Source organism: Hesperophylax consimilis, chromosome 10 (assembly GCF_061612785.1).
Source record: "Hesperophylax consimilis isolate HC1 chromosome 10, BYU_Hcon_1.0, whole genome shotgun sequence".
NCBI lineage: Eukaryota > Metazoa > Arthropoda > Insecta > Trichoptera > Limnephilidae > Hesperophylax > Hesperophylax consimilis.
This window is the reverse complement of record NC_142845.1, coordinates 14,464,749-14,485,157: the sequence shown is the minus strand read 5'-3', so window position 1 is coordinate 14,485,157 and position 20,409 is coordinate 14,464,749. Positions and strand designations below refer to the sequence as shown.

Genomic DNA, 20,409 nt, shown 5'->3' with positions numbered 1-20,409 from the left:
TAAATCTTTCAGTTTATTAAGAAACTTGTTTTATTTTATTGCCAACTGTTGTTTTCAGACCAAAACATTTTGTTTTGCGATCCGAACAGCAAGGTACTCCCCCACCTTCCTCTCCGCGCTACCATCAGCCTCGCAACATACCCCAATTGGGGACACCATATTCTAAATGGCTCCAGACCGTTGGGAGCAGTTGGGACTCTATTCACAACAACAAAAAAAACCCCTACCATTATTTTTCTTATGAACAAAACTACAACACTAATCGAACTCACCAATTCAAATTACATAATCAAACCTGCTGACTCACATTAGACAACATTTCTTTCTGCTACTGTCCATTGGGAGTTTTCAAACCTGTTGATTTGATACTGCTTGAAAATCAACATGAAATTCACGTTGACTTATTGAACTTGATACAATATGATAAATTGCCAACTCAAGGATATGCTTATCTTTGGAGGGTTCATAAAATTTAAAAAAATAGGTGAACATTTTCCAAATAGATGTATTTGATGATTCTTTGTATGTACAGCAGAACATAACGCATTTCACAACAAACAATTCATAATTTGATTTCTCAATCTTCTTCTTCTGTTTTCTTTCTCTTCATGTTTCCGCCTTTTTCCATGTTTAGCAAGGGATTCTTTTGGCGGGCCTGAAAGAAAGAAAAAATGATCAATTAATTAACTTCAATTAAAATACAGCACATAAAACCTAAGTAAGCCTGTTTTCCCACAGGTCGATAAGCAATCGACATAAACCGAATGCTGCAAGACCCAGCGCAAAAAATTAAATTCGCTATAGTAAGTTACCTAACGGTCTGCAGCGCAGTGAAGCTTTTCTGCGCTGGGTCTTACAGCATTTGGTTTACGTTATTTGCTTACCGACCCGTGAGACGACAGGCTAATATGAAAGCCATGTTATTACCAGTAGCCCTTCAACCAAACCCCAACCTTATTCTCATCTTATTCCTCTCCCAACACCCTTTAACCTCATAATATACCCTAATTGGCTCCTTTTATGTGAATAACGCACAAAAGTTCCAACTGCACTCCGCTACGAGTGAGTGGTTTCTCAAATCTGATTCTGAAGGCGCAGAAGTTCGCAAAATATAATGATTATAACGATTCCGGATTCACTCTCACTGGTTCCGAACTCACATTCAACCATCGAGCAACAATGGCAACAATATCTAGAGTAATGTCGAGTAATCTTAAAATTGAAGCAAGAACCAAACATATTGGTATATTATTTTTATAACTCCTGCGTTATAACATACATATTTAAAAGGACAGCATTTATTTTTAGGTTGAGAATAAATCACTAATTGAGTGTTTGATGACTTACAATCACTCAGAATTCAAATTCAAAAAAATATTTACTGCACAAAAATACAGAGTACAAAGGGTATAGCTTATAGGTTACATCATATTTCTTCCAGCTAACCCAAGACAATTACTCGACAAGACACCGATCGATGAATTGGTTCCGTTCCATGTATAGGTAAGTATATCTGATAAACTCCTTGTAACTTCTATTGTGTCCGAACTCTGTGGCGTTCCACTGGGTTCGGCAAGTCTGGCGGAATGAAATAAACGAATCTGAGGAATCTAGTTAATTTGGTTGAACTCTGAGTCGGACTCGAGTTCGTATAATAAGTAGAACGACACACCTCTACTAATGGAATCCCCAATTGGGATTATTGTGAGGCTGAAGGTAGTGGAGAGGGGAATGATGAGGAAACTGAAGAGGTGAAGTACCTAGCTATTCAAAACTAGTCATCAAACACGACTAAAGCCATTTCAAGCAACAATCAATTCTGAATGCTGGTCTTTCACCAGGGTGATAGTGAGAGTATCTTCCACTACCTTTAGTCTTACATAAACCCCAATTGGGGACCTTATAGACTCCTACTGCCTCCAGATAATTTTCAGTAACTGGAAAAAACAGAATAGTGAAAAACAGAACATGATAAAATAACAGATCATATTTTTCTTCACTATTCTGTTTTGTCATGGATCCATAACTTTCAACCATAGATAATATATTACCTTATTTTTGAGTGCCCCTGTGCTGCCGTAGTTCATCTTGGCGCGCTTTCTCTTCAGAGGGTTGGAGGCGGAAGCGACGCTGGCGCCGGCCAGTCCCTTGACCTGCTTCAAGGCCTCGGGCACGATGTAGTCGGGCACGTCCGCCAGGTGCTGCTGCACTTTCACCGTGTGCAGGGCCTTGTCGTGGCGCAGGGCCAACAGCTCTTGGGGATTGTCATCGAAGAAGCCCTGGGTTCATAAATACACACTGGTTATTTATTGCCTTGAAGTTGTAATGATGAAATGATAATACACATAGGCAGAAACAAATATACTAGAAGATAATAATCAGAAGACACTAAATTGAGGAATGTTTGCTTCACAGTCATAATAATTGCTTCTTAACGCATTGACGGATACTTGTCAGAAAATGCCAGAAAATAAAGGATAGTGATTCATGATATGACATGTCATGCTGTTACATACGTTTTTTTCACATTTATTCACAGATGAGAGTTTGACTATCAAACTAGGAAGAATTCCCACGACAAATGTATTTTGCGAAGTCTATCAAGTGATTGATGGCAGCAAACCTGACACTTTACAAAAAAAAAGGGAATTTCAATTAATTGGGGTCTAGGTCGTTATAATTGTACCGTTTATGCGCAGTGCATTTGCAGTGACAAAAACGTTATTAGAGCATTGTAGGAAATGAAAAACCTATCGATCTTTTGATCAACTATATTTAGAAAGTGCGTGGCTCTCTCTCCACGGGTGAGTTCATGAACAAATTGGTGCGGCTCGCTCTACAATAAAGGAGGTTATGGCGACGTCCTCGAGAGTTATTTGAGCCAGAATATCATGGTTAGATATGTAATCGTTCATTGAGATAAAAAGTATTTAATCAGAGCAATACCTGTATGTGTCTGCAAGAAGCGGTAATTGGTCATGCTCAGGATATAAGTAGATGGGTATGGCCAGGGGTAATATCCGTAGAGACGCAAAAATAAAAATCTTAAAAATTTCTTGTGAACGCTTTCAATGCGCAAAATGTATGTTACTTTGAATCTCTAATTACAAAGCCAAGAAGCTTGAATGCTCTGCTAACTAAATCGTTGCTGTGTTGGTGAAAAGTTGGTTTATTGTCATAAATAACCCCAAGATCTTTGATTTGGTTTGCATTGGAAAATAATTTTATTTATTAATCAAAAAGATTCTTTGATCTTGTATACGAGACTTGCACTTGGGTGTACTGAAGCTTAGGCAGTTTATTTTGGCCCTGTTTGAGACACGGTCGATATTACGTTAAAGAAGACCGCAATCAAGAAGGTTTTTAATTAAACAGTACAGTTTCAAAAGTAAATAGTGCGAATGAATGAAGACTGAACCAATATCTTTAATGAAAAGCAGAAACAAAAGCGGTCCAAGGATAGACCCCTGAGGAACTCCTGAAAAACTACGAATTAAAGAGAACTGGATCCCTTATAAAAAAACGAACTGTCTACAATTTCAGAAATATGAAGCAAAAACAGAGTAGTCTTGTGGAAAAACCAAACGAAGCTAACTTGTCTAGGAGAATTTTGATGTCAATCTTGTCCAATGCTTTTTTCCGGGTCAAAATAAGGAACATCACAATAAGGTCACCCTTGTCAAGAGTTCGTGATACGAAATCTGAGATGCAGGAGGTTAGATGTTACTGACATCTGAGGTCTAAGTCCGTGTTGACGATCGTCCAACAGTGGCTTAACGTGGTTATATATGTGTAAAGTATATATATGTGTAAAATTTTCTAAAATGTTTTTGCGGTAGAGCATAGAATGGCAACTGGACGGAAATTTCGGATATCGCATTCGTCACCCCCTTTGTAAATAGGGGTGATTTTTGTTCAGATGTCCGGGAGAGACTTTGTTTTGAGATAAGCATTAAAGGGAAGACATAATGTATAAATATTGGAATATTGTCAGGTCCAATAAAGTTGAAATATTGTAAGCCCCATTGACTACACTCGATGTTTGAAAGCAGACATGTCTCTTTTACACAGAAAAACAACCTTTAAAAAAGGATTAGATGCAAAACTGCCACTTTTAAATTTCAAACAATCAGATACCTCCAAAAAAAGCAGATTTAGAAAGGGTAGATTGGTATTTAGCAACGTTGATCGATATTTGGAGGAAAAATAAAATTGAAAAAGAGGAGACTGCAGAAGCAACGAAATACGGCTGTAAGATCAAAAATGAATGAAAACTAAATAAGCTTACATTGCCGTGCCGACACTTCAAACAAAAACAACTTATGTGCAGGTTTCGTTGTATTTTCTTTTAAACCTAATACATATGTGCATACATGTGTGCATGTAGCGCTGAAAGTAAGAAATAAACGAACATCACCATGTTCATAGCGTTGAATCGATTAATAGTATCATGCAGGATAAAGCAAGGCAGTGGTGCACAACCTGCGGATCATTTTGAACTATACTTGTATTCCATGTCGTCCGCAAAGGTTTGAAAAATAGGTAATACGATCCTTCTGTTAAATAGAATTTGCATCACTGAAGAAGTAAGGAATGCATGTGAAACCCCATTAAAATTTAAAAAAATACAAACCTTCAATTTTTTACAGTTCAAGAGTTCTTGTTTGATTTCTTTCAATCTGGCTTCTCTAACGGCGATCCGCGTCACCGCTCTCCACGCATCTCTGGACCGGTATCTAAAGCCTTCCACTTGCTCTAGATTGAATTCATAAGTCCTGCAAGAAGAACAATCGTTACAGATGAACAAAGCTATATATATTTTTTATGGCGAGCCTCTAAATGTTGTTCAGAGAGAAGATTACGTCGACATTGTTGATCAGAACTATGAATAGCTCTATCAATTCGGAGAATCTCGAGTCATCATTAGAAAAATACTAAATTAAAGAGACTGCATCATTCAGCAAAGCTGACTCAAATTAGCATGGGTCTCATTGTTAAGAACACATGAGGAAACTTTTTTTCCTCTTTCTGACTTGCAACATCTAATAGTAGCTGGTAATTTGACTCAGTAGGTTAAAATTAAACGATTTGTACTTACTTAAGTACGTTTTCCATATTATATCCCTTGGATAAATGAGTTTCAACTTCTTCTTTGAGGGGCATTTCTCTCATTGAGACAAATGATAGAACGGTGCCCTGTAAAATAAATCCAATTTAATAAAACGTGCTATGTTCTATGCTATGGGTTCTTTAAATATGTACATATATACAACATAAAATAACATGTTATTATAATAACTACCTGATCATTTCCTCTAGCAGTTCTGCCCGCCCTGTGTACGTATGAACTGACGTCTGGTGGAAAATCAAAGTTTATAACGTTGGACACGCATTTGAAATCAATACCGCGTGACACTCCAGATTCTTTATCCTTTTTCCGCTTTGATGGTTGCGGTTGCTGTCCTTTCTGAAATAAAAACATAATAAAATTGTTTGTTGAAATGATTTGACAGAACCAATCATTACTCATCATTTGCCCACAACAACAACAACAAAATACTGTATTCTGCAGCAGTATACCTAAGCGCAACTACGTTACTCATTCTCCAGTTTGCATTTTCACTGCATAAACTGCGCTTTCACGCTACATAAAACCAATACTTAGGTGATATTGACATGTTTGATGTTAACTTTATGGAACAAAGTACATTATAATATGATCCACAAATTTCGTTGTTGTCTCTTTGTAAACCTATCTGATGGCTGTATTTTTTTCATTTCATGTATAAATATGTTTTATCTATTGTAATTTTATTTGTATTATTTCATTTACTTGTTCAAAATAATTTCTAATGTTAAAGTTATACTCAGGTCCGGCCTTGTGAAGGTGCAATTGGAGCAGTCTGCTACGAGCCCCGTCTTGCCAAGGAGTCAAGAAGCCAATGCGCTGATAATACCTAACAAAGCGCCCTTGAGGTTTTTACTGGCCAGGCACCGTTTGCCTCAGGGCTGGTCCTGGTTACACCACCTATCATCAGGGACCAACAAGTTCTCACTAGTAATGAAAACGGTTACTTCTTACTTAATCAACTGGCAGGAACAACACACACAATATGTAATTGGGAAACTTATATCATAAAGATATTGAATGAAGTATATAACACCATGAATTGCATACCTTTCTCCTTTTCTTATCAGTTTCCAGAGGAACGGGTAAACCTCCGTCAGGCTTTTCTAATGCTTTCTCATCGGAGGCAATAATAATTTGATAAACATCCTTGTTGAACTGGTTCACAGCCAAACACCTCACAGCCGCTGGGAGTTCAGAATTCAATACACAAGCTGGGATCTTGAACTGTTCCAAATATAACTTTAATCTGGAAGAATAAAATTAAGATAGTCAAGTTTAATAATAAATTCCAAATAAACAGAAATATTATTATAAATTTAGGCGTATTAGATCTGTCAAAGAATTTATACATAAAAATGCAAAAATCAGTCATTTTAAATACATGTAGGATTACGAAAGATTTTTTAAATATTTATATTGAGGGATCAGTAGGATTTATAGGTCCAATTAGAAGTTCTACCGAGTCGAACCCTCTGATATGAAAATATCTGGAGTCGGTGAATTATTTTCCCATTTGATCTCTGGTGATTTGACGTGTTGTTTTTGTATTATTTTGTATTTATTATGCATATACACGGTGTCCGGAAACTCGTAGTACAAGCGGGAAACTGGAGAATCTACACCACATGGGGAACCCAAAAAAACATAAAATTTTTTGATTTGAGCATTTTCAAAAAAAAAAAAAAAAAAACCAAAAAAAAATATTTTTCGGCTATTTTAGGGTTAAAGTTTTTTCTGGTGTTTAGGGTTGAATAACAGATGTTTTAACCCTGCAGAGCACAAATATTTTATGATTACACCGGGTTAAATGAAGGGTGATTTCAAAATAATGCTTCAAATCCGAGTTTCTTCATTTGTTTTACTTTCAAATAGTTTTAATTAGTTGTGTACTTTGATCTTCAGTAATAATTTATAAGAATTTGATTAAAAAAAAAAAAAAAAAAAAAAAAAATCAACTTCAAACTCGATTTACTCGATAACGAAAGCTCAAATAAAAAAAAATATACTACAAAATCGACTCCAAATGTGATGTAGATTCACCAGTTTCCCGCTTGTACTACGAGTTTCCGGACACCCTGTATAATGCACTTGCAAAATGTGGATTGACTAGATCAGGGGTCTCCAAACTTTTCAGCCGGAGGGCCACATTGACTACTCCAGTGAGTTCAGAGGGCCAAAACCGTTTTAATTTCTAGACACCCATATTTTCTGTCCTAGGGAGGGGGGGGGGGGGTAGACAATAGAATTTTCAGGGATGAAAATATAGCTTTAGATAACGTAGCTTTGAAGATAATTTTTGATACTCGTTTCTCAGACCTTGATATCATTGCGAATCAAAAAAAGATTTTTCAAAAAAATCCTCTCGATATATTCGCGCGATACTTGTGGACGCACCAATACAATGTATTGGTGCCAAGTACCTTGCCAACGAGCATATTTATTTATTAGCACGAAAAAATTCGCGGAGTTTTCGCCCCTTCTGAGCAAGGTCTTAGCCATTAGCTGTCGCGGGTCCTTGATGACACTGGTCATAAGATGTCGCGGGCCGGATGGAAGACACTGGCGGGCCGGATACGGCCCGCGGGCCGTAGTTTGGAGACCCCTGGACTAGATGATCATTTGTGGAAACGTGTGTGGAAGGGTTTAGTTTTTCCTGTGGGGAAGGTTTAACCCAGACATAAAGTCGGAAAAAATATTTAAAAAATTGTATGTGTAATAGCAATACAGATATTCTAAACAAACTCCAAATGTTATTTTTTTTTGTTAACACCATGATACAATAATTTTAAATAATAAGAACACTCACTTGTAACACCTATCCACGGTTCTAACAAAAATAATGGTCTTTCCTCTAACAAGGTTCAGTTTCAAAAGGGCATATAAGATGGCTGCTTTGTCATTTTCTTCTGCAGCTAAATGGTAATGTTCCAGCTGTGATGAAGGAGCCAATTCAGGTTCCTCTAGCTTCAGGATTACTGGGTTACGGAGAACAATCTTCTTAAGGTTTTGTACATCCTCCGAGAGGGTGGCAGAAGCAAGAACAGCCTGGTAAACACTCGGTAAATAGCTGAAAAAAACATAAAGTAAGTTGAAAAACAGTTGAAATATTGAGATATTGTCATACAGAGAGTTTGTAAAAATCTCTAATCCTTTCTTGATCTTGAATGGATTGCTTATTATTATATAATAAGTTATATCTTATCTGTTTCTGTGGTAATTACAGTAAAATGCACGAATAAGGTTTATATATTATCCTATTTTTGGTCTCTTGAGAACTCAACTAAAGCATGACCTTAATTGGAACCCGGGTTTTTTCCTCGTCTCTTAAACCTCTTAAGAGCTTGCTTTCCATAAGAAAATTTTAGTCAACAATAATATGTTACCTTAGTAATTCTTTGATTTCATCTTCATATCCGAAAGAAAATATGAGATCAGCCTCGTCAATGACTAGCATTTCAAGTCCAGTCTTCAGCTTGAGGTGATTGGCTTTAATGTGGGCGAGGGCTTTGGAGGGAGTCACTACCACGATGTCTGGCTTCTCCAGGAGCAACGGCTTGAAGAGTTTCAGATCTCCGTCTTGGGAGAGGTCCACGCACCTCACTTCCCGTGCACACTTCATTGTCAGGTCAGCGACAGTAGCAGAAATCTGTACAAAAGAAGTTATGTTTATAGAAGTAAATAACCTACGATGGATTGTTTTACGGAATTTGAACAATTCATCAAATATAATTTTAATTCAAAGATAATTTTAAGTTTTGTGAAAGTTCTATTCAAGCTCTGCTATTATTTCATCACTGGTCGGTTGTTTCACAGTAATTGGGTATAACAGAACTTGAATAAAACGTTCACAGAACATGAAAATTAACTTTGAAATTAGATGCATTGTTCTAATTCTGTGAAACAGCCCGGCAAAGACTTTTCACATGAAGAGGAAAGAAAATCCCGAGGGGCGGTGGGGAATTTACCAATAAGCTATGTTTTAAGGTCATGATATGTAATAGGTCCCTTCTTAGGTTAGTCTGGGAGAGGACCTAGTAGCTTTTAGGCGAAAGTGAAGATGATAGCCACATAGTGATAGCCACATTTTTTTGAAGATATTATAATTAGGGGAATAGTTGGGTCCGCGTACCTGATTACACAGTTCCTTACTCGGCGCCAGAATAAGTGCCTTGACACATTGCTGTGAGTCTGTCTGTTTGGAATTTAAGATCCTCTGAATAACAGGTACTGTGAAGGCTGCTGTCTTTCCAGATCCTGTTCTAGCACGTACTAAGACGTCTTTTCCTTCAAGAAGCAGAGGAATCGCTCTTTCTTGAATCAAAGTCGGAGTAAACCAACCTAATTTAGCGATGGCCTGCAAAAAATGAGGTAATCACATATAAACATCAAGATAGCCTCAAATTTCATGCGAAAACAGATATTATAAACTTTAAGAAGAACACTTTATGAATAACATACCTTCAGAATTCTATCATCAAGTTCCATTTCATGGAAATTCGGAGGTTTATCCTCCGTTGGTGCAGCCATTTTTTAATACACCTTCCAATCTCTGCTGAAATAATATATTATCAGGAAGAATGTCAAAAACAAAACGTCAAAAGCCGAAAAACCACGAGGAATTTGCCATAGATAAAAAATAATAAAGATGAATAACAAAAACCACCCAACGAAGTTAGTGGAAAGCAGGGCTGCCAATGCATGTGTTCTAAAATACAATAGATGTTCAATTTACCACACACGTTCCCTTACCACCAAAATGAAACTAAATTCTAGTGATAAAAACAAAATAATCATCTAAACATTATAAGATATGCTTTTAATTCAGATTTTAAAAGTTTAATAGTATCAGGTTTTAATTTATTTTAATTAAGCTGAGAAAGACATCCAAATTATAGTACATACCGCCATTATGATAATATTATTTCACATTTGAAAGGTCAAACAAAAAATAAATGTATACGTATGTCGAAGGTATTTTTTTAACCAGTGGACTGCCAATGGGTTTTGGAGAACGTGCGAGCATTCTAATATAATTTAGACCTTAGAACTAATATGATTTAGACCTTAATGCTTTGAAAATGTATGAAAAATAAAATCAGCATTGCTCGGGTTAGTAAAGCTCCACTTTTGATTTTATGAATGGCGCGTACCTGAAGGCTAATTTTTTTTCTACTCTGGCCATCAAAAGGAAATATTTTATTACTGTTTAAAACGGAAAAATTTAAAACATATCAGCTTAACCAGCTGATAGCCAAGTGGACAAATGCGCCGGATTCCCATCCAGGCATCGCGAGTTCAAACTACTGCTGGCGAAGTCCTCCATCATTGCACAAGCAAAGTTTTCCGCTTACATAAAAGATTTGAGTCATGTGTCCTCAGTTGGTACCATTTTAGCCGCGGTCCCTTCCGACGTTGGGGCCCTATCGAAAACTTGATATATTGTGTGTCTTAAATGTATACTATTTTCATAACAGCTTTAAGAAACTTATTTTCCATCGGGGCGTTCTGTGTGGAGTTAATATTAAAAACGTAAATAAAAATCTGTCCCTGGTCGGGGCCCCCCACCCCGAGACTAGGGCCCTAGGCCATGGTCTCTCGGGCCTATGCGGAAGTCCAGCCCTGACCGAGACGACGCGTTACGTTAAGTTTTGTAAGTACTGGCGCAAGATATAGAAGTCTTTTTTCCTTTAATCCTTTTTGTTCACCAATTTGTCTAATCGTCTGATCAGTTTATCTAATCGTCCCGCTGCCGACGCCCATGTAGTACATTAATATTTCATGTGCATGTGGTGAAAAGCAGAAGTGGGCTCACTATGCTAATATATTTTTTCTGATTGTAGGTACATACTGTACATGACCAAAATTAGGCATACATGAATAATTTTTTTAAACACTGTATGACAGGTACTTTATTTTAATGCGTATTATTTAAAAAATCAGAAGGCGAGGGCGGCTGCGGGGCGTGGGGGCGCGCTGTGTGCTGTGTGGGAACACGCTCTTGCATATCGCTATTTCGTACGTACAATATTTAGGTACTTAGGAAGTAATTTCTTGTTATCATATGTGACTTTTTTGTCACGATTGGCCGCCCCTAATATCTGGCCGCCCTAGGCCCGGGCCTACATAGGCCTAAGGGCAAATCCGCCTCTGTTCGTAGCAGCTCGCAGAACTTGATATTTTATCATCAGCTCTGTAATCAATAATGGCTATTCTACAATTCAATAAATTTGATGTAGGTATTAGGTACAATAAATGACTAAATAAAATACTGTAATCATTCCTTATTCAATGGGTACAGTGTACCGACATTCATTTAATTAATTATTTATGCAACACGTTTTCTTCACATTTATTATTATCGCAGTTATTATAATTATTAATATAATTAACGATGTTTTAATCTCAAAATGTTAACAGCCCACATATCAGACCATAGGTAAAACTAAGATGGCGAATGTTTATAAAATGGTTGATAAGAATGATACACGATGGCGTGACCGTCTGGTGGTCATCGGAGTCACCATCCACACGGAGTTCAAAAAGCACTACTGACATTTATTAATTAGAACTAAAATAAAATGTTTCATACCGTTAGATTCAACTCGTTTAAAAAATAACATGTTATTATTATTTAAGTTCTTCACCTAAATACAAAATAATAAAACAAATAATTTAAAACACCGTTCGTTACAAAAACTTATATTAAAAAAAAAACAGTAAAACACACTTACCTACAGTTGCTTACAAAAATATTTAAAAAATAACATACCTACGTTCTTTACAAAAATACAAAATATTTAAAAAAAAAACAATGCAATATAAAAAAAAATATATTTTTAAAATATATTGAACGTATGCAGCACAAGTTTTTTCGATTTATTAACATAAAACTTCACGTACCTGGTCAACACATAAACTATACATTCATGTTAAATACGCTTAAAATACATTCCCTAGAAAATAGATTTAAAAAAATACTTAACTTTTTTGTCTAAAATGATTTAGTCCAAACTAGACTGTGGTGAACTCATAATTTGAACTCTTGGTCAGGGAGGGTATCAGATCAATTGGGAAACTGCCGTCGAATATCATTTCTTTGGATGGGTTCTGCCACTTTGACAGATAATTACGGCACTCCGTAAATAATTGTTCTGACCCCTTCTCTTGCCGTAGGTAGGAGAAGGGGTCGCAAATCAAATATACCCTGGCTAGCAGACCATAGCGCATATCGTCGCCACGCCCACACTTATAGCACATCATCTTTTTAGGTGTGACAGGTCTTTATGGGATTGTACGGCGAGCAATATGGAGTTATATAAAAAAGCGTTGAACTCATAGCGTAATTTATCACCCCCTTTGTACCACTTTGTGTAAGTACCAAATCGAGCAACTAGGCAAAATATGTTATTCTCCAACAATTTAACAACTTAAGTTAAAAGGGGGCTAACTATCACACACACGACCTATTTCTCGCCTTCATACATTTGGAAACTATTTCACCTAATTTAACGACTATTTAGTATTTAAGACATACCTGAATGATGTTTTTATGTAGCATTATACTATTACTATTATAGAGAGAGTACGAAAACAGTGTGCAATATAATTGTGAATGGGGAATACTTGGAGCAGGTGGATGAGTTTGTGTATTTAGGAAGTATGTTTACGAGAGATGGGAAGGCTGACAGAGATATCGAAAGAAGGGTAAATGCAGGTAATTCCGTTAATGGAGGACTAAACGCCGTAGGCGCTAACAAAAAATTGTCCAAAGAAGCGAAGTTAGCAGTCCACAACGGAGTGCTGGTACCTACCTTGATGTATGGAAGTGAGGCATGGAACTGGCAAAGAAAGGATGAAAGTAGATTAAATGCTGTTGAAATGAGATCCCTGAGGCGTATGTGTGGTAAAACCATGTTTGATCGTGTGAGGAATGTGGAGATCCGCAAAGAGTGCAAGGCTGATGTAAGCGTAATGAGTAAGATTAAGAAAGGGACGCTTAGATGGTTTGGGCATGTAGAGCGAATGAGCGAAGATAGGAGTGTAAGGAGGATATATGATGCAAATGTGAATGGTAGCAGAAGTCGGGGACGCCCGAGGAAGACATGGCACGATCAAGTGAATCAGATACTCGAGTCGGGCCATGTCAAGAGTCAGAATAATAGAAGAGTATGTATGAGACGATGTATGAATGTGAATGAGGCAAGGAGTGTGTGCCAAGACCGAGTTGTTTGGCGGTCCGTCCTCTCTGCCTACCCCTGCGGGGAAACGGCGTGATGGTTAGTTAGTTAGTTAGTTAGTTATACTATTACTAAGGAGCATCTTCTTATTGTAAATTTAGTGTTTTCATTAGTAAATTACTTGTATTCACATGTAAATTACTTGTAAATTACTTGAAAATTACTTGTATTAACTATTAAATTACTTGTAAATTATCTGTATTTACTTGTAAATTACTTGTATTCACTTGTAAATTACTTGTACTCATTTTTAAATTACTTGTAAATTACGTATTATGAACCTGTACTATTATTTTACATTATTTTTATGCCATCTGCACTTTTAAAACTGGTTGTTCTCTATTCGTATAATATGCGCCCTTGACGTGATTTTTCATAAAAACGACGCTAAACGATTTACTAAACATTTAAATGTAAAATTATATGTACCACGTATTATATCCATTTTTTAAGTTTTTCGTTATTTTTTTATGTTGTTATTTAAACATTAAAAAATCTCCTGTTGTCATTGTATAAAAGCCCATCAGGGCGTTTATAATTAATAAATAAAATTAAAATGACGTCACTTTTCACACAACTTGCAATCGGCGCAATGTCGCAAAAATGAAATGCACAAATAAATCATTTATAATTTTATTTATTAATAATTATATTTATATTGAGATTTCATGTATTGATATCATTTCTAGTACACGTATTGATATCATTTCATAAGAAACTATAATGTTAATATTAGATCCGACAATATTTATTAAATAAAAATAAGGTACGAGTATGTAATAAATATTTCTGAGCCACCCTGTTTCAATATTGTATTTTATGGTAATCTGGTTTGACCTCGAAAACGCGAGGTATTATATAATAAGTGGGAGTCAGTGGGAGTTTAGTACTATATTGATCGTGATTCAGTGGCTCGTCAAATATTGTTGCTTTATCTTAGAAACAAAAATGTCGTGCTCAACACTGTTCTTCAAACTAAATAATGGAAATTCATTTCCGCTAGTGGGATTTGGCACATACATTATTACGGGCCAAGAAAATATTACAAAAGTTATTGACGAATCATTAAAAGTTGGATACAGATCTTTCGACACCGCAGCCATGTACGAAAACGAAAAAGAAATTGGAATCGCTTTGAAGGAACTCCTTCCCAAGTACGAATTGACTAGAAAAGATATTTATCTAACCTCAAAATTACTTCCCGCAGACCAAGGAAGCAGGGCTGAACGAGCGGCAATGGAATCAATTGAAAACCTACAGTGTGAATACCTGGATCTCTATCTTATTCATTGGCCAGGAAGCTATTTGGTTAGGACAAACCCGAAAAACGCAGAACTAAGGAGAGAATCATGGAAGGCAATTGTAAAATTGCACAAATTGGGACTCATTAAAAATGCTGGAGTTTCCAATTACACAGTGAGACATTTGAGAGAGTTGATTGCAGACTGCGATGGAGTAATACCAACTGTAAATCAACTGGAATGGCACCCACATCACCACCCACAAGAATTACTGGATGAATGTCGAGCCCATGGAATATTGCTTCAGGCATATTCTTCACTTGGTGGATCCACAAATAGAGCTGTTATTGATGATCCCCGTATCAACGAAATAGCAAAAGCTATCAACAGACCAGTTGGACTAGTCTTGCTAAAGTGGGCACTCCAACAAAACATTGCCATCATACCAAAAGCTATGTCGGAAAGGCACATTCGAGATAACTTCACATTGGGAGACTTCACCATTCCTGAAGAGTACATGGAGAAGCTGAACAATATTTCAGTTCAACGCTACGATTGGAATCCCGAGAAAGTGTTTTAAATTATTACACTAATATTTGATTGTATCTTCAATATTGTGATTATTTATCATCTCATGCTAACATTTAAAATAAGTCAAATTGCTTGTTTTAAACGCAATAAAGCTTAGAAAATCATATTTTAAAAGAATTATTATTCGTAAGCAATAATTATTTGCCTTAAAACACCTATATACATTGAAAAAACTTCTCTCTTTAAAACATTACTTTATCATTAAAAATAATGATTAGCATTCTAATATTACTTTTTTTGAACCACTACATTTTTTATATCAACGCCAACCGGTTTCGGAACAACCGTTCCTTCCTCAGGGCAAAATGTATACTAACCATTGCAAAATAATGGGTAAACATTATTAAATAAAAATAAAAAAATTTGTTTAAAACCCACGAACCATTGTAAATTTTACTAAGACCGACCGGTTTCGCTTGGTAGAAGTATCTTCAGGCTTCAAAATTGAACTAAAGTGGTTTTTAAACAGCTTTTTATTTTTATTTAATAATATGTCAAACCACAAAGTGACTACCTAAATACGAAAAAAATAATATATTATTAAGAGTGTTGAAACGGTTCCATGCTAACTTAACACAGTGACTATTCAACAAACTTTAAAAAAATGATATAAAGTCATTAAAAACGATGATTTTTTTTAACCTAACCTAACCTAATCTACTTAACCCAGAATAAAGTTTTTGTTTCATAACTTTCCATGACTTCATATAACTTTTTAAAGAAGTGATGAATTATCATTTTGATGAATTATCCGGCCACCGTTGAAACAATAATACACGCTCACCCATTATTTTGTAATGTCAAGTTATTATATATTTTGTCCTGAGGAAGGAACGGTTGTTCCGAAACTGGTCGGCTTTTGATATGTGGTTCAATCAAAGTAAAAAATTATTGATTTATAATAGACTACTGGGTCCGGGCAGACGTTGTCCTGCCACAGACCGCCTTCTATGTAGGGAAGTTAAAATTTGATTTTTTGGATGAGAGACAACAGCGCATCGATCGGATCCAAAACTATCTTATATTTCGGAGATTGATTAATAACCAAAAAGTTATGTCTACATTCAACAGTACAATAATTATTCTGTTTACTCATCCACATTTTGAGATAATTTTAAAATCTTATCTTTTAAATACATAAATATTGAATAAGTAATGTTTATGTTCGACTGGATTTGATAACTTCCATAAAATTTAATTACCTATCTGTAATAAGTAATTACGTTTCGTGCTGACTGTGCGGTTTTTTATAGGTACATTAAATATGTTAATCTAATTTATTTGATTACGCTTGTTAAAAAAATGTTTATTATATTTTTGAATTTCTATTATTAAAAGAAAAATAATGACACATCAAAAAACAAGATAAGTAGTTTATTATTTTATAGTACCTTCTTATTATTATTATTATGTTCATGTTGTTTTGAAGTAACACCTCTATAAGGTTAGTAAAAAGGGTATAACTAATTTGCTGTTGCATCCTTAATTACTATAATAAAGACAACAATCTGCAGTTGGGAGTATTTTAATTTTAGCATTCTAAATTGTAGTTAAGTAAAATGAAAATTCGCTTTCGTTAAATGGGACGACAGCCAATAATAATTTATTTTGACGACATTTTCTTATGTTGGTATTCTTGATACTATATGAGTGGCTAGAAGAGACATTATTATCATTTAATTTTTGCATATTACGTAGGTACTATTTTAGCGGATATCTGGAAATAAAATAAAATTGATTAAAGGTATTTTGGCATGTATTTTAAATATATATTAAGTTAGGTTAGGTTACGTAAGGTAAGTTTAGGTTAAATAATTTTAGGTTAGGTTAGGTTTTTTACATTAAATATTATTTTAAAAAACCTTGTGTCCAAACCAAAATAGTGCCTACCTAATATGCAAAAAATAAATAGTAATAACGTTTCTTCTAGCCCCTCGTGTAGTATCAGGAATACCAACATATGAAATATCATTCTCTGATATCATCTGATATGATGGCTGTCATACAACGAAAGCGAATTTTCATTTTACGTAAATAAAAAATAGAATGTTAAAATTAATATTCTATATTTTTTATACAGCGGAGACCGTTTACATATAGTTATACATATGTGTAGTGAGCACTTAAGCCATTTCACCCCATTTCTTTAACAGTCACCCGGTCCCTTTTATAAAGTTCACCAGGGTTGTTATTGGATATGTGGCTATGTCTTCTGGTTCCACAATATGTATTCCCAGGTCTCATTTCTCCTCTCCAATCCCCCTTGGTTCCCTGAGGCACCGTTCGTGACACTGTTCCCCGGGGTCATTCAGCTTGAGCATGGTAGCTCACACCTTAGTTTGGGATGGCTATTGCAGGTCGTGTTTCCACTCCCTGAGCGATGGGTTCGTCACACTCCCTACGTTTATGTTAATTTAAAATTCCCAAATGCAGAGAGTTGCCTTTTATAGAAATTAAGGTGAATCAAAAGGTTTTAATTATTGAAAAAAAAATGTATTCAGCGTGGCCAGCAATCCCGAATATTTACCAAAAAGAGAATGTTTTTTGCCCTGATATAGACTGAGAGGTCACAGTCTTTTTCATAACGATCACAGGAATGGGTAGTTTAAGTACATATTCAAAGTATGGCGTCTCCGCATATGAAACAAGTTGGTCTGCCTGCTCTAAGTGGTTGCAACTATGAGTTATAGAGCTCACAAGAGGCTTCATTGTTTCGAAAAAAAAACGATCAGAGGAATGGGTAGTTTTAGTGCATATTCAAAGAATGGCGTCTCCGCATATGAAAAAAGTTGGTCTGCCTGCTCTAAGTGGTTGCAACTATGAGTTATAGAGCTTACAAGAGGCTTCATTGTTTCGAAAAAAAAACGATCAGAGGAATGGGTAGTTTTAGTACATATTCAAAGTATGGCGTCTCCGCATATGAAAAAAGTTGGTCTGCCTGCTCCAAGTGGTTGCAACTATGAGTTATAGAGCTTACAAGATTAGGCTACATTGTTGCGGAAAAAAAAACGATCACAGAAATGGGTAGTTTTAGTGCATATTCAAAGTATGGCGTCTCCGTATATGAAACAAGTTGGTCTGCCTGCTCTAAGTGGTTGCAACTATGAGTTATAGAGCTTACAAGAGGCTTAATTGTTTCGAAAAAAACGATCAGAGGAATGGGTAGTTTTAGTACATATTCAAAGTATGGCGTCTCCGCATATGAAAAAAGTTGGTCTGTCTGCTCTAAGTGGTTGCAACTATGAGTTATAGAGCTTACAAGAGGCTTCATTGTTTCGAAAAAAAAACGATCGCAGGAATGGGTAGTTTTAGTACATATTCAAAGTATGGCGTCTCCGCATATGAAACAAGTTGGTCTGCCTGCTCTAAGTGGTTGCAACTATGAGTTATAGAGCTTACAAGATTAGGCTACATTGTTGCGAAAAAAAAAAACGATCACAGAAATGGGTAGTTTTAGTACATATTCAAAGTATGGCGTCTCCGCATATGAAAAAAGTTGGTCTGCCTGCTCCAAGTGGTTGCAACTATGAGTTATAGAGCTTACAAGATTAGGCTACATTGTTGCGGAAAAAAAAACGATCACAGAAATGGGTAGTTTTAGTGCATATTCAAAGTATGGCGTCTCCGTATATGAAACAAGTTGGTCTGCCTGCTCTAAGTGGTTGCAACTATGAGTTATAGAGCTTACAAGAGGCTTAATTGTTTCGAAAAAAACGATCAGAGGAATGGGTAGTTTTAGTACATATTCAAAGTATGGCGTCTCCGCATATGAAAAAAGTTGGTCTGTCTGCTCTAAGTGGTTGCAACTATGAGTTATAGAGCTTACAAGAGGCTTCATTGTTTCGAAAAAAAAACGATCGCAGGAATGGGTAGTTTTAGTACATATTCAAAGTATGGCGTCTCCGCATATGAAACAAGTTGGTCTGCCTGCTCTAAGTGGTTGCAACTATGAGTTATAGAGCTTACAAGATTAGGCTACATTGTTGCGAAAAAAAAAAACGATCACAGAAATGGGTAGTTTTAGTACATATTCAAAGTATGGCGTCTCCGCATATGAAAAAAGTTGGTCTGCCTGCTCCAAGTGGTTGCAACTATGAGTTATAGAGCTTACAAGATTAGGCTACATTGTTGCGGAAAAAAAAACGATCACAGAAATGGGTAGTTTTAGTGCATATTCAAAGTATGGCGTCTCCGTATATGAAACAAGTTGGTCTGCCTGCTCTAAGTGGTTGCAACTATGAGTTATAGAGCTTACAAGAGGCTTAATTGTTTCGAAAAAAACGATCAGAGGAATGGGTAGTTTTAGTACATATTCAAAGTATGGCGTCTCCGCATATGAAAAAAGTTGGTCTGTCTGCTCTAAGTGGTTGCAACTATGAGTTATAGAGCTTACAAGAGGCTTCATTGTTTCGAAAAAAAAACGATCGCAGGAATGGGTAGTTTTAGTACATATTCAAAGTATGGCGTCTCCGCATATGAAACAAGTTGGTCTGCCTGCTCTAAGTGGTTGCAACTATGAGTTATAGAGCTTACAAGATTAGGCTACATTGTTGCGAAAAAAAAAACGATCACAGAAATGGGTAGTTTTAGTACATATTCAAAGTATGGCGTCTCCGCATATGAAAAAAGTTGGTCTGCCTGCTCTAAGTGGTTGCAACTTCGAGTTATAAAGCTTACAAAATTAGGCTACATTGTTGCGAAAAAAAAACGATCAGAGAAATGGTCAGTTTTAAGTAAATCTGAAAAATTCCCCGCAGTTTGGGGAATTCCCGCAAATCGGGAACCCTGCTTGACACACACATTGCCCCCTCCTCCGCCCGCGTCCGGCCCGGCGGCCCGCGTCCCGCGTCAGTGTGCGCAGTACAATCGTTGTGAGAGGGTGTGCTTTCGCTTGTTTTGGTGCATTTTTTAATACTATTACCCGTTACTCCCACTTTTACAATAATGTCGAACATAAATACTACATGCCTGTTTTGTGAATGTAAGATGGACGAAAAAGTGCTGCCTTTTAATAAAAACAGTTTAGAAAAGTGTCGTGATATATTAACAGTTCGTATTAACCGTAATTTGAAACATGCTCATATCAAAATACCAAATGATTGTGACAGTACTGCCGTATATCATCTATCGTGCTATAAAAAATTTACCGCAGTGAAAAAAACAATAATATCTACTCCTGAGACCAACAGTTTAACACTTCTGCCAGTCG

At 36.1% G+C, this 20,409-nt stretch overlaps 1 protein-coding gene across 1 annotated transcript; it reads right to left on the bottom strand.

Annotated features, from left to right (window-relative positions):
• Positions 1–499: 499 nt before the first annotated feature.
• Ddx56 (putative ATP-dependent RNA helicase DDX56) lies at positions 500–9,750 on the bottom strand. The gene is made up of 10 exons (XM_089636093.1): positions 9,590–9,750; positions 9,261–9,485; positions 8,515–8,777; positions 7,938–8,198; positions 6,179–6,377; positions 5,303–5,467; positions 5,099–5,196; positions 4,634–4,775; positions 2,052–2,279; positions 500–655 (listed from the first exon to the last, which is right to left on the bottom strand). The coding sequence occupies exons 1-10, from the start codon at positions 9,656–9,658 to the stop codon at positions 578–580; spliced, it is 1,728 nt and encodes a 575-aa protein (XP_089492219.1). The 5' UTR covers positions 9,659–9,750; the 3' UTR covers positions 500–577.
• Positions 9,751–20,409: the final 10,659 nt, after the last annotated feature.